The 14,744-nt window shown below is 40.4% G+C and overlaps 1 protein-coding gene across 1 annotated transcript; it reads left to right on the top strand.

Annotated features, from left to right (window-relative positions):
* Positions 1–12,179: 12,179 nt before the first annotated feature.
* LOC141618935 (uncharacterized) lies at positions 12,180–12,945 on the top strand. Its single transcript, XM_074435991.1, has 4 exons — positions 12,180–12,352; positions 12,480–12,603; positions 12,688–12,817; positions 12,911–12,945. The coding sequence occupies exons 1-4, from the start codon at positions 12,180–12,182 to the stop codon at positions 12,943–12,945; spliced, it is 462 nt and encodes a 153-aa protein (XP_074292092.1).
* Positions 12,946–14,744: the final 1,799 nt, after the last annotated feature.

The following is a 14,744-nucleotide window of genomic DNA, read 5'->3' as shown; positions in this document are numbered from 1 at the left end:
GGAATGACCCAAACCGTCACCTTTCGGAATTTCACATGATGTGTGAAGGTGCAATTCCGAATGGGGTGACGGAGGATCAATTTAAACTACGGGCCTTTCCATTCTCTTTGTTGGATTCGGCCAAAGATTGGCTCTTTTATCTTGATGCGGGATCTATAAGAACTTGGAAGGAAATGAAGGCGGCTTTTCTTGATAAGTACTACCCCGATGCCCGTCACAACCGTGCCAAGAAGGCCATTACTACCATAGAACAAGACCTTAATGGTGAAACCATGTATGAGTATTGGGAGAGGTTCAAAAAGTTGGTAGCTCAATGCCCTTACCACGGGTTGAGCGATGATGATCTTCTTGTAAACTTCTATGAAGGGCTAGGCCAAGATGATCAAAGAATGGTCAATTCCGCTACCGGAGGAGGGTTGGAAAATTTTTCTATAGCGGAGGCCAAGGAAATCATTGAGAGACTTGCATCTACCACGAGGAATTATGGAAGAACTCAAAAGGGAACAAGGAATACTTCTTCCATGGGAACCTCTCCTTCATCCAATCAAAACCTTGAACAAAGTGTGAATGATTTGACTCACTTAGTGAAGAATATGATAGTGAACAATCCAAACAAAAATGGGGGAAGAGGGAATCAAGTGGAATGCAACTATTGTCAAGGTCCTCACTTGGAGGAAAATTGCCCCATCATGATTGAGGAAGGAATTGGAGTGGTGAATGTAAGTGCAATGAGGTATGGAAATTACAATGCTAGGAATCCTCAAGGGGGAGGATACTACCATTATGACCCTAGTGGAAACAATTACAATGTTGGGAGTAGAGACAATCCTAGACTTGGTTGGGGTGGTGACACCTCAAAAAGCTTTGTGAATGGTCAATTCAACCACTTGAGGGACCAAAATTCCCGACAAGGTCAAGGTTCAAACTCTCAAGGAAATAGGAATGGGAATTTCAACAACCAAGGTAGAAACCAAAACCAAGGTCAATCATCCCAATTTGGCAATCAAGGTAACAACAACAATTCTCAAAAGGAACCAAGTGTTCAAGACTTGCTTAAGAACATTTTGCAAGAGCAAGTCAAAACGAACAAGAGGCTTGACAATATTGATGCCGACAAGAATGTTAGTGATGCCAAGGTTGCCAACCTTGAAGTCCAACTTGGTCAAATTGCCCAAGAACTTGCCAAGAAAAATCAAAGGACCTCAACTTCTATTCCCTCCACTACATTTCCTCCTAGAGAGAATGCTAGTGCCATGACATTGAGGAAGGGGAGAACTTTAGAATCCCCTCCCAAGAAGAAGAGAAGGGGCAAGTCACAAGAAAGGGTTATTGACATTGAAGAGCAAATTGAAGAAGAGCTTGTGGTTGAACAAGAGAAAGGATCATCTTCAAAAGCTAATGAGGAAAAAGAAAAGAGTCCTTGGAGCATTGACAAAGGAAAGGAGGGAAGCACCAACACAAAGGATCAACTCAAAGAGATTGAACAAGAGTATGAACCGGAGGTACCATTTCCTAGTGCCCTCACAAATCCCAAGAAGTTTGATAAAGACACCGATCTTTATGAGACTTTTAGGAAATGTGAGGTCAACATCCCTCTTTTTACTATCATTAACACCGTTCCTAGGTATGCAAAGTTCCTCAAAGAACTTTGCACCCCTAAACGGAAGCCAAGGAAAGGCATTGAAAGAGTCACGGTTAGTAGGCATGTCTCGGCAATTTTCAAACAAAATCTTCCCAAAAAGTGCTATGATTCGGGCATGCTAACTATACCGTGCTCAATTGGAGGCAAAGCCTTTGCTAGAGCTATGCTAGACTCGGGGTCCTCTATTAATGTCATGCCTTATTCCATTTATGAGACCTTAGAATTGCCTCCCTTGTCTAGGACCAATGTTGTGATTCAATTGGCGGATCGTTCCACAATTCACCCTAAGGGTCTTGTAGAAGATGTGTTGGTCGAGGTTGATAAGTTCATATTCCCGGCCGATTTTTATGTTTTGGATATGGAACCGGACTCTAAGGCTACACCCCTCTTGTTAGGGAGGCCTTTCATGAGAACCTCCAAAACCAAGCTTGACATGTATGATGGAACTTTGACCATGGAATTTGAAGGGAAAGTTTTGAAGTACAATGTGTATGAGACGATGAAAAAGACCGATGATTTGAGTTGTTGTTACTTTGTTGATAAAATTGAACATTTGGCAAATCGAGTTTACCAAATTAGTCAAAGGGACCCACTCGAGGTAGCCCTCACTAACAATGTCGAGAAGGAAGGATTGCGGTTTTTGTTGTCTCATGATGTGCAGGAAAATATAGAAGCATTGGAAAAAGAAGAACCACTAGAAGAATCAAAGGAAGAAAACGAAATGAGGGAAATTGAGGGGGACATCCCGAGCCAGGGCGCAGCCTGCGCACCACAGCGCAGCCTGCGCAGTTCGGCGCAGCCTGCGCAGCTCACCAGCGCAGCCTGCGCAGTTCCCAGCTCCACCAAAGATTGTTTTTCTTCCTCCTCTTATGATTATCAAGCTAAATTTCTTCCTCTAGAGGCTTCCCTTGAAAGACCACTTCCATCCATCATTAAGCCACGCACCCCCAATCTAAAACCACTCCCCGACCACTTGAAGTACGTGTTTCTTGGGGAAAACAACACTCTACCTCTCATAATTTCAAACCAACTTGAGGGTGATCAAGAGAGGAGATTGGTGGATGTTTTGCATAAGTACAAAGAATCATTTGGATGGAGCATCGCGGATATCAAAGGGATAAGCCTAAGCACTTGCATGCACAAAATTCGATTGGAAAAGGATGCAAAACCCATCCGGCAACCACAACGGAGGCTTAATCCACCTATGATGGAAGTTGTCAAGGAAGAAGTTATCAAACTTCTCCAAATGGGTATTATCTTTCCAATTAGTGACTCCCAATGGGTAAGTCCTACTCAAGTTGTGCCAAAGAAGGGAGGGGTGACGGTAGTCAAAAACACTCAAGGGGCATTGATCCCCACCCGTTTACAAACGGGATGGAGGGTGTGTATTGATTATCTCCGCCTCAACCAAGTCACTTGGAAGGACCATTTCCCCCTACCCTTTCTAGATCAAATGCTAGAGAGGTTAGGTGGGAAAGAGTACTATTGTTTTTTGGATGGGTATTCCGGGTATTTTCAAATCCCCATTCATCCGGAGGATCAATCCAAAACAACCTTCACTTGCCCATTTGGTACTTATGCTTACCGCCGCATGCCCTTTGGATTGTGCAATGCCCCCGGCACTTTCCAACGATGCATGATGAGCATTTTTTCGGACTATGTGGAGCGCATTTTGGAAGTCTTCATGGATGACTTCACCATCCATGGGGACTCATTTGACTCGTGTCTAGACCATCTCGCTATGGTCCTATCACGGTGCATAGACTCTCACCTCGTTTTAAATTCTGAAAAGTGTCACTTATTGGTGAGTAGCGGAATCGTGTTAGGGCACATAGTGTCGAAAAGAGGGATTGAGGTGGATACGGAAAAGGTGGATGTGATTAAAACCTTACCGTATTCATCTAATACTCGATACGTGAGGTCGTTCTTAGGACACGCGGGTTTTTATCGAAGGTTTATTAAGGATTTCTCCAAAATAGCTAACCCCTTGTGCAAACTTTTGCACAAGGATGTGGAGTTCATGTTTGATGATCATTGTAGGGAAGCATTTGACTTGTTGAAGGAGAGACTTATATCGGCCCCAATCATTCAAGCACCCAAGTGGGATCGGCCTTTTGAGATCATGACCGATGCAAGCGATTTTGCCATTGGAGCCGTATTGGGACAAAAAGATGACAAAGCTTCATATGTGATCCAATATGCTTCTTCACTCTTGAATGATGCTCAACGGAACTACACCGTCACGGAAAAGGAATTTTTAGCGGTGGTGTATGCCATTGAACAATTCCGGGCTTATCTCTTGGGTGCAAAGGTCATCATCTATACCGATCACAAGTCTATAAGGCAACTTGTAGACAAGAAAGACACCAAGGCAAGGCTCATGAGATGGGTGCTTTTGTTGAGCGAGTTTGACATAGAGATCAAGGACAAGCAAGGGAGTGCTAATGTGGTGGCCGACCATTTGAGTAGGCTTCACATCAATGAAGATCTCGTGAAAACTATGGGAGTAGTTGACGGTAGCTTACCACATGAATCTCTTTATTCCATGAAGGCCATTGAGCCTTGGTATGCCAACCTTGTCAATTACATGGTCACCAAGAAGTTTCCCACCTCACTTTCATCTAGTCAAAGGAACAAGATCAAGTCCGATTCTAGATTCTATATATGGGATGAGCCGTATCTATGGAAAATGTGTCAAGACCAAGTCATCCGACGTTGTGTTCCGGATGTAGAAATCCCATCCATCCTAAAACATTGTCATGAGTATGCTTGTGGGGGTCACTTTGGGCCTCATAGAACGGCACGAAAGATCCTTGAGTGCGGGTTCTATTGGCCCAAGTTGTTTAAAGATGCTCACGTGTTCGTCAACACTTGTGATAAATGCCAACGGGTTGGCAACATATCACGACGAAACGAAATGCCCCAACAACCAATGCTCTATTTGGAGATTTTTGATGTGTGGGGGATAGACTTCATGGGTCCATTCCCCAAGTCGGATGGGTATCTTTACATCCTTTTAGCGGTGGACTACGTCTCAAAATGGGTCGAGGCTATACCAACTCGGAATGATGACGCAAGGACGGTTTCTAGCTTTGTTCACAACAACATTTTCTCAAGGTTCGGCTATCCTAGGGCGTTGATAAGTGACCGGGGGACTCATTTTTGCAATAGGATTTTGGAGGGATTGCTAAAGAGGTACGCGGTAGTGCACAAAGTTTCCACCGCCTACCACCCACAAACCAATGGCCAAGCGGAAGTTTCCAATCGGGAGATCAAGAATATCTTACAAAAAACAGTGAACCCCGATAGGAAAGATTGGAGTCAAAGGTTGAACGATGCTCTTTGGGCATACCGCACCGCTTACAAGACACCCATTGGTATGTCCCCATATCGACTCATTTATGGGAAGGCTTGTCATCTACCTTTGGAAGTGGAGCATAAAGCCTATTGGGCCATCAAATCCTTCAACCAAAGCATAGATGATGCGGGGCTCCATCGGAAGCTTCAACTTCAAGAAATTGAAGAAATCCGTCTTGACTCTTATGATAATGCCGCCATATACAAAGAGAAAGCTAGAATATGGCATGATCGAATGATAAGTCGGCGGGTTTTCAAAGAAGGCACCAAGGTTCTTGTTTTCCAAAATCGGTTAAAGTTGTTCTCCGGGAAGCTAAGATCAAGATGGGTTGGACCATTCATTGTGAGCAAAGTCCATCCTCATGGAGCGGTCGAAGTTGAGAACCCGAGCACGGGAAAGAAAATTAAGGTGAATGGGCAATGGCTTAAAGAGTATCATGAAGGCATGGAAGCACAAATTGTTGAACAAGTCACTTTGGAAGACCCCATTTATCAAGCTTGATCATGAGAAGCACTAAGTCGAGCCATCGACGTTAAACATATGGCAACTTTTGTACATATTCTCTCTTTATAGCATAGAATTTACCGCTTTCTTGTCAATTTATTTACTCTTAACGCGTTTTAGAAGCATGCATTATGGTTTTTTTTTTGATAGTTTGTTGAAGTTTTGAAGGAAGTAGGATGAAGTTCCTTGGGAAGCGTACCCCAAACCGTAATGGGAGGTGAAATGACTCGGGACACCATCTACACGAGTCAAATGAAGGAAAAGCACCAAAGGAAGGCCAAAAATCCCAACAAGAAAGAAGTTGATAGCAAGCATTTCACTCGACAACCCGCCAGGAAGCGCAGCCTGCGCCAAAAAGCGCAGCCTGCGCAATTTGGCGCAGCCTGCACAGTTAAAGTGCGCAGCCTGCGCAGTTAGAAGCCACAGGATTGCAAGAAGGCCTATTTACAATGAAAAATTCACTTAACACTCATTATTTTCGACATATTCAACCTTCAACTCCCAAATACCCACCTCAATCTTCATCAACCCTCCTCAAACTACACCATAAAACCTTCAACAAACTCCTTCCTTTCATCAAAATCACCTCTCAACCCAACCCAACAACTCAACTACTCACTTTACCCTTCAAATTTCTGTTTTTCCCCAATTTCATCCCCAAACCCTAGCTTTGCAAATTGTGAATTCAAGTTCGTTTCAAGAGATTTCTGGGCAATTGGAGCATTCTTGGAAGGGTTTTTAGCATTGTACTTCGATCAACTAGCATTTTAAGTGGATTCGGGGAGGTATAACAACTTTTCCAATCTTTCTCTTTACTTACTTTGCTTTAATCCGGAATTTGGTGTTTTTACATTGAATTTTTGGATATTTTTGATTGATTGTTACCTATAATTGCTGGGATAAACTTGTTTTCTGAGAAAGGGGAGAGGTATTCAACAAACATCACTTAATCCCACCTTCTTGAATTTGTGCCTTGAAGGTGTTTTTTGAATTGCCTCAAAGAGAGCAAAACTGTTTTTGAGTGTTTTTGTTGGTCTTTTTGTACTCTTGCTTGCTCGGAACCATGGTTTTCGGTAAGAGGAAAACTCAACAAGGGGAAGGGAGTAACCCCAAAGTGTTTAATGGGAATGAGGGGCTTAATGCGGAACACAAGAAAATTTTTGCCAAACTTGAAAAAGAAAATCCTGTCCCCATCACAAAATTCCTCCACCGTGACACCCTTCAAGCACTAGGAATAGAGGAACTCACCTTTCAACTTTTGAGTCGGGTAGGGTTAGAGCATTACATGGACCTTCATGATGACACCTACCGCTCTTTTACTTATGAATTCTTGTCCACCATCTCAAAAACGGGGGAGGGGGCGAATGAGAGAGTGAATTTCCGTCTTCATAAAGTGTGGCATTCGATTTCTTTTGATGAGGTAAGAGAGATTTTGAGAATCACAAAATTGCCCTCCCCGGTCAACCCACCCAAGGGCAAACTTAATGAGGTGTGGTGTTACCTCACGGGAAGACAAGCACAAGATCACAATGACAAGCTTTCCGCCATCACCAATCCCGCAATCCGCCTTTTGACAAGATGTTTGGCTTGTTGGTTCTTCTCCATGGGAGAGCCAACACTACAAGAAAACACGAAAAAGGCGACAGACATACTACAGTCGCCAAATTGGCGACAGGAAAAAAGACACGGGCGACCACTATCCGTCGCCAATTTGGCGACTATACCTTTTTATCCAAAAATCCGTATGAAATCCACGGGCGACGCAATATTATCCAATTTGGCGACCAAATCGATCGCCAAATTGGCGACCATTACCCGTCGCCATTTTGGCGACCAAAAACGGCGCCAATAGCTTTGTTACTTTTTTTTTTTGACAGATTCTTCTCACCCCGTCCCTCATTCATTCTATCTATCAACAAAACAAAAAAAAAAATCGCCAAGAGTTCCGACGCCACCACCAACTACAACCACCGGACGCCACCACTCGCTGCCGCCATCCGCACACTACATCCCTACCGACCCTTTGTTTATAATAAAGGTTTGTTTTCGACTCAAATCGATTTAATTACTTCAATCCTTCATATTTTGTTTAAGTTGTGATCCTTATTTAGTATCTAGTTGTAATTTATACATTAGTGATGCTTATTATTGTATGTAGTTGTAATTTAATTAGCATTTTTGTTAATTAATTTGAGTTAGGGTTAGAAATTGGGGTTTTTGTTAAATTAGTAATGTGATTTGATTAGGGGATTGTATAAGGTAGTATAGTTTTATGAAGGTAGAAATTGGGGTTTTTGTTAAATTAGTAATGTGATTTGATTAGTGATGCTTAGTTTTAGTGATATTGAAGTAGTATTGTTGAAGGTAGTATAGTTTTATGAAGGTAGTATAATGTTAGGATTGTATAAATTTGCCTTATAATTAACCAAATTAAGTTAGAATGATTTAATTAGCATTTTTGTTAATTAATTTGAGTTAGGGTTAGAAATTAGCATTTTTGACAACTTGTATAATTAACCAAATTAATTAAGTTAGAATAATTTAATTAGCATTTTTGTTAATTAATTAGCATTTTTCTTGAATAGAATGAGCATGATGTATAAATTTGCTAAATTAGTAATGTCATTTGATTAGGGGATTGTATAAATTTGCTTTATAATTTTGACAACTTGTTTAATATATAATGACCTAGTACCCGTTCAAGAATTACTCATTAGGAGCAATTCTTGAATAGTCCCCATTTTGGGACTGTCTTTGTACGTTTCAAGTCACTTAGGTAGTAAACACATAGTTGTGATTTTATTAATGAGAAAAGAATTTGGTTGCAAATTTCTCCAATGTTCTCTGAATACATATGTGGAATATGTATCTTTTCCACATTGTGTATTTGGAGAACTAAGGGGAATTGTTTGCCAATTTTTTCTCATTAATAATTCACAAATGTGTGTTTGCTAGTGACTTGAAACGTACATTGATGGGTTTAGGTTGGAGTGATAAGGACCCAATTGAAATCTTGAAATTAGCATAAAATGGAGGATGAGATAACCATTGCTTTTTTTGTTGAAATTAAATATTATTATTTAAAATGGTTAGTTTGCTATATATTGCTTATAGATTAAAATGAAGAGATCTCAACGTAGCCGGATGTACGAAGAAAGAGTAGATAAGAAGAAACGTCCTATCGCTAGATTTGTAAAGGGAGTTCGTGGATTTATTGAATTTGCTAGATGTCAAGATTCATATGATTTGGAACAACATAAACTTAGGTGTCCTTGTACTAAATGTAAAAACTTAAAATATTTATTTGACATTGAAGTAGAAGAGCATCTTGTTACAAATAGTTTTTTTCCAAACTACTACAATTGGATCTCCCATGGAGAAAAATATTATCCCGAAGAGCCTCAAATCCAACAAAATGAGAACCCATATAGAGAAATGGTACTTGATGCCTTTCAGTCTAATGATTTCATTAATGAGGACCGTGTACCAATGATTGATGAAGAACAACCAAACCCAAGAGCAAAAGCCTTTTTTGACATGCTAAGTGCTTCCGAAAAAACCTTATATGAGGGGAGTAGAATGACATTGTTACAAGTTGCATCCAGGATAGTTTCTTTAAAATGTGAGTATAATATGCCATTTAAAGCCGTTGATAGTATTGCTACGTTGGTTGAGGATGTTATACCCGATAATAATGTTATGACCCGAAATTTCTATAATACCAAGAAAGTGGTCAAAGGTCTTCAACTTCCACATGAAAAGATTGATGCATGTCCTAAAGGATGTATGCTTTTTTGGAAAGATGATGCTTTGCTTGACAAATGTAAGAAATGTCAAAGGGATAGATATGAGACAAGTGAAGGAAATATTGTTTTGAAGGGGAAGAAGGGTAATAAAAGGAGTGGAAAGAGAAAGAAACCAATATCAAAAAACACATTAATTTATTTTCCATTAGCTCCTAGACTTCAAAGAATGTATGCCACGAAAAATCTTGCCAACCAAATGAGATGGCACAAAGAAAATCCTCGTACACCAGGAAAGATGTGTCATCCGAGTGACGGGGAGGAGTGGAAGCGTTTTGATAGGTTATATCCCGATTTTGCCGAGGAACCTCGCAATGTGAGACTTGGCTTGTGTACGGATGGGTTTGACCCTTTTGGTCAGTTTGGTAGAAACTACTCGTGTTGGCCCGTAATGACCACGCCGTACAACTTACCTCCTTGGCTTTGTCTGAAAAGACAATTTATTTTCCTCTCTTTACTTATTCCCGGTCCTGATAACCCAAAAAACCATCTGGATGTTTATTTACAACCGTTGGTGGAGGAACTGAAGTATTTGTGGGAAGTTGGTGTAGAAACATTTGATGTGTCGAAGAAGCAAAATTTCCAACTAAGAGCTTCATTGTTATGGACTATAAATGATTTTCCCGCATATGGTATGCTATCAGGATGGGCAACCGCTGGGCGAAAGGCATGTCCTTATTGCATGGATAGGAGTAAAGCATTTTATCTTCCTAATTCCAAAAAAATTAGTTGGTTTGATTGTCATAGATGTTTCTTACCGGATGGACATATTCATAGAGAGAACAAGAAATCTTTCTTAAAAGGTAAGGAGGTGCGTGACAATGCTCCGGTTCGACTCAAGGGGATGAGATATGGGAGGTCATCGTGATTTGCCAACAACCTGTCGATGGGATCAAGAAGAGTTTAAAGAGTTGAAAAAGAAAAAAATGGTTGGTTTAAAAAAGTATTTTTGGGAGCTTCCTTCTTTGGAAAACAATGTTGATCGGACACAATTTGGATGTGATGCACATAGAGAAGAACTTCTTTGAGTTACTTATTCATACGATTATGGATGTAAAAGGAAAGACACGTGATGATATTAATTCAAGAATAGAATTGAAGAAATTTTGTGATCGTCCTAAACTTCATATTCGTAAGGATGGGGCTAAACCAAAAGCCATATTTACTCTTGACAAAGCTCAAAGAAAGGTATTGTGCGATTGGATAGGAAACTTGAAGTTTCCCGATGGATATGCATCCGATTTGAGCCGTTGTGTTGATTTGAAGGAACTGAAGTTGAAAGGGTTGAAAAGTCATGATTGTCATGTTTTCATGGAGCGCTTATTACCCGTGGCTTTTAAAATTTACTCCCGACTACGATTTGGAATGCGATTCTGAGAAATAAGTCAATTTTTTAGAGATTTATGTTCCTCCACGATATCAGTTGAGGACATGAGTCGTTTAGAAGAGCAAATACCAGAAATTTTGTGTAAACTTGAGATGATATTTCCGCCTTCTTTTTCAATTCGATGGAGCATCTACCTATCCATTTGCCATATGAAGCTAAAGTTGGTGGACCCGTCCAATATAGGTGGATGTATCCTTTCGAAAGGTTTCTTAATCATGTGAAGAAAAAAATTGGTAATAAAGCTCGTGTGGAAGGTTCTATATGCAATGCCTACCTAACGGAAGAGATTGCCAATTTTTGCTCTCTTTATTTTGAAAAACATATTGAGACCAAAGCAAAATACTTGAATATTGATGAAGCGGATGAACTAGACACAAGTATACCCAAGTGTTTCCAAATGCGGGATGAAATAGGGTGTTCATCAGTTGGGGAACAAGATTTCTGGATGACAAGGAGTATAACCGTGCCCACCAATATGTACTATCTAATTGTGAGGTTTTGGAGCCATATGAAGCTCAATTTGTGACAGATTTCATTAAAGATCACCCTAATGTGAACAGAGAGGATGTTTGGCATAAGTATGAGGATCAATTTCACTGGTTTCGGAAGCATGTATGTAAGCTAAATATTCAAGATGATGTGATAAGAAGCTTGGCTTTGGGTCCTTCTCGAAAGGTTGTGACGTGGAATCGATATTCAATTAATGGGTTTAAGTTTCAAACATTTGACTATGGCAAAAGTAAGGCTAAATGCAACTACGGCGTTACTATTTCTTCTCTTGATGGCAATGATTATTATGGCATAATAGAGGATATCTTTGAGTTGTGCTACAATGGCCGGGATAGGAGTTATAAAACCGTCTTATTCAAGATTCAATGGAGGGATAATTCCGTAGCTGGAACGAGAGTCCATGATCGTTACAAACTCGTGGAAGTGAATCATACTCGAACCTACTCTCAATATGACCCATTTATACTTGCACAACAAGCTCATCAAGTTTATTTTGCATCTCTTCCGAGCACAAGTAATGATAGACAACAAAAGCAATGGTGGGCCGTTTTTAAAACAAAGGCACGATCAGAAGTTGATACATCTTTTTTCCAAGAAGAGGTCAGATCGAAAGCAGTTTTGTCCCAGTTGATCATGATGAAATTATTTATGCAAATGAGATAGAAGCGGAGGAGGAGTTAGAAGAGGAAGAAGAAGAGAATGATAAGGAGAGGGATGGGATAGAAGAGGGGGAAGAAGAAGAAGAGGAGGAGGAAGAGGAAGAAGAAGAAGAAGAAGAAGAAGAAGAAGATGATGAGGATGATGATGATGATGATGAGTAAGAGAAGGTATTAAAAGTATACATATCAAAATTTGGAAACAATTATTAGCGTTTTATTTTGTCTTTTATACTTGTTTATTAGGTTTTATTTTTTTGTATCTTATAATAATTATCCTGTAATATTTGCTAACACTTTTTATTCAATTGTAGTACACATGGCTCCTGGAGGAAGTAGGCAGCGCGGAGGCTATAGTGAGGGTGGTAGTAGCTCCCGAGAGCAGGAGGAGGACGTTGACCGTTCTACTACGGAGGTGAGTGAGGAGGAGGAGGAGGTTGCTATACCCCGACATACTGACAACAGGATGATCCTTGATCCGAATGGTCTTTGGTAATTTTTTATTCATTCTATTTTGTAATTTTTTTATTTAGTAATAAATGACTTTTTTTAGACATATGTTAATTATACATTATTTTTTTTTCCTATATAATTATGTTTTTAACATGTTTGATTTCAGGTTTAGAAGTCAAACAGTTGTTCGTGGTGTGACTAATAGCACCCAAGAGAACATGACACACGGCGTTACTTGTTGGAGTAACGCTAGTGATGAAGATAAGGAGATGTGGTTCAACAACTTCCGGGTATCTATTTATTAAATATAATTTATTTATTCTTTTTACCTTATTATTAATTTGTTTCTCATCTATGTGTTTACTTTTTTGTAGCGTGTGTTCTATTGGCCAACCAACCTTGAGCACCTAGTTTGGCAAAGGTATAATGACATTGGCAAGAAGAGGCTAAGGGACAACATGTATAAGGTGTCTAGGAGGAAGAAGGCGCCATCTTTCATGAAAGGTATTTAGTTTCTTTTAATACCCGTAATTAGTTAAAATTCATTACATATTTTGAAAATATATTAATTAATAATTGTTATTTTATTGATTATAGGTTCGTCATATGAGGAATATACCAAGTACCAATGATCCCGAGTTCAAGGAAGCATCGGCCCGGAACAAGATCAACAGGAAAGGAGGAGATAAGGACGCGGAAGTTGAGCCTACTCATTATGGAGGGTCTCAATCTTTTCATGATCGTGTGGTGTTAGATGTAAGTTATTTGTCTTAGCTTTTAATTTAATAGTCTTCTAATTTAATTAGTCTCATTAATTATCATGTTTGAGTAACAATTTCCTTTTTTTTTTTTCCGGAAGACCAAGAAGAATAAGGGCAAGGTACCCACGATTGTTGATCTCTTTGTTGACACTCATGCAAAGAAGACAAGCAAGGGCAAGTTGATCTTCGCGAAGGAAAAAGATCAACAGTTATATGTAAGTGTCAAAAAATAAAAATTTCTTAGCTTTTTAAAGTATATGTTTTATCAATTTTTAGATAAGTAACCTCTAACCATTAATGTTTTATCAATTTTTAGGAACAATTCCTTGTCCGTAGGAAGAACAACCCTAAATTGATGACAATGAGCTATGGTTTGATCTTGTTGACGGGTTCCAAAGAGGAGATGTGTATGGAGCCGGGTCGGCAAAGGAGATTTTCTACCCTCCTACAAGAAGAAGGGGGTCAATTTCCTCCCAACAACAACCTTATACCCCAAGTGTCGTGAGTGTGCTCCAAGCTCAATTAGCCGCCGAGGGAGAGGCGGGATGCCGAGAGAGAGAGGCGGGATGCCGAGAGAGATCTTTGAAATTCGGAGGATGAAGGAGGAAATGGAACGGATGAACTCCTTCTTCGCCAATTGCAACACCGGTGGCGCCCGCAACCAAAGGATCCTAGAGATCCACGATTATGGAGGTGGTAGTGGAGCGGGAGCAAGTTTCCCTGTTATGTAGTAGAACTCGTAGTTATGTAGTAGAACTCGTAGTTATTCCCGGATAATGTTAGATGACCAAAACTCGTAGAACTCGTAGTTGTGTGTATGGAACTTGATTTTCTTTATCAAGTTTGGTTGTGTTGGCTTCCCATGTGTTCTCTGCTGGAAGTGTTGGTTTATTTGCAGGTTTTACGTATTTGGCTAGGTCAAAAATGATTTTTAGGCAAAAAAACATGTAATTTTGGCGACGGACACTGGGCATTTGGCGACGGCATTCCGTCGCTAAGTCTCGATCATGAATTAATTTTAGGGGCGTTGGCGGCGGAAAAAAGATGCCATTGGGCGACGGAAATCGGTCGCCAAAATGGCGACCAAGTTCTGTCGCCAAAATGGCGACCATTACCCGTCGCCATTTTGGAGGATATGGAGATGACGTGTATATTTATAAAGCGACTAATGGCAGTCGCTAAATTGGCGACTAATGACAGTCGCCAATTTTGGCGACGAATTTCGATCGCCCGCTTTAAAAAATTCGATCGCCAAAATTGGCGATTTAACGCTGTCGCCAAAAGCGACCAAACCTTGCTACGAAGTGCGGGCGACGGGCCTTAGTCGCTTTATTCTAAATGGCGACTGTTCTCAGTCGCCTTATATGGTCGCCAATTACCTTATTTGTTGTAGTGCAACAAAGGTTAGCGATGCGGTGAGGGAATGCATTTGGGCCATGCTCCCGGAAGGGAGTGGTGTGCCGGATTGGGCGCGACTTTTTGTGGATTCTTGTTTGAAGCATAAGAAGAGGAGGGGAGGTAACATAAATAGTGGGGGTTTAATCACCCTTTTTGTAGAGAAGTTTGTGGGCTCGACGTCGGATGACCAACTCCCCGTTTGGGGAAATCATTTTTATAACGAACAAGGACTTGAGGAGACACACATGATCAAGGTCCTAGATAAAGTGAAT

This window comes from Silene latifolia, chromosome X (assembly GCF_048544455.1).
Source record: "Silene latifolia isolate original U9 population chromosome X, ASM4854445v1, whole genome shotgun sequence".
Taxonomy (NCBI): Eukaryota; Viridiplantae; Streptophyta; class Magnoliopsida; order Caryophyllales; family Caryophyllaceae; genus Silene; species Silene latifolia.
The sequence above is the reverse complement of the archived record's forward strand: the minus strand, read 5'-3'. Positions and strand labels throughout refer to the sequence as shown.

Coding starts and splice junctions, on each gene's coding strand:
- LOC141618935 (XM_074435991.1), top strand. CDS start 12,180: ATGGCTCCTGGAGGAAGTAGGCAGCGCGGAGGCTATAGTGAGGGTGGT. Junction 12,353..12,479: donor CTTGATCCGAATGGTCTTTG/GTAATTTTTTAT, acceptor GTTTGATTTCAG/GTTTAGAAGTCAAACAGTTG. Junction 12,604..12,687: donor TGTGGTTCAACAACTTCCGG/GTATCTATTTAT, acceptor ACTTTTTTGTAG/CGTGTGTTCTATTGGCCAAC.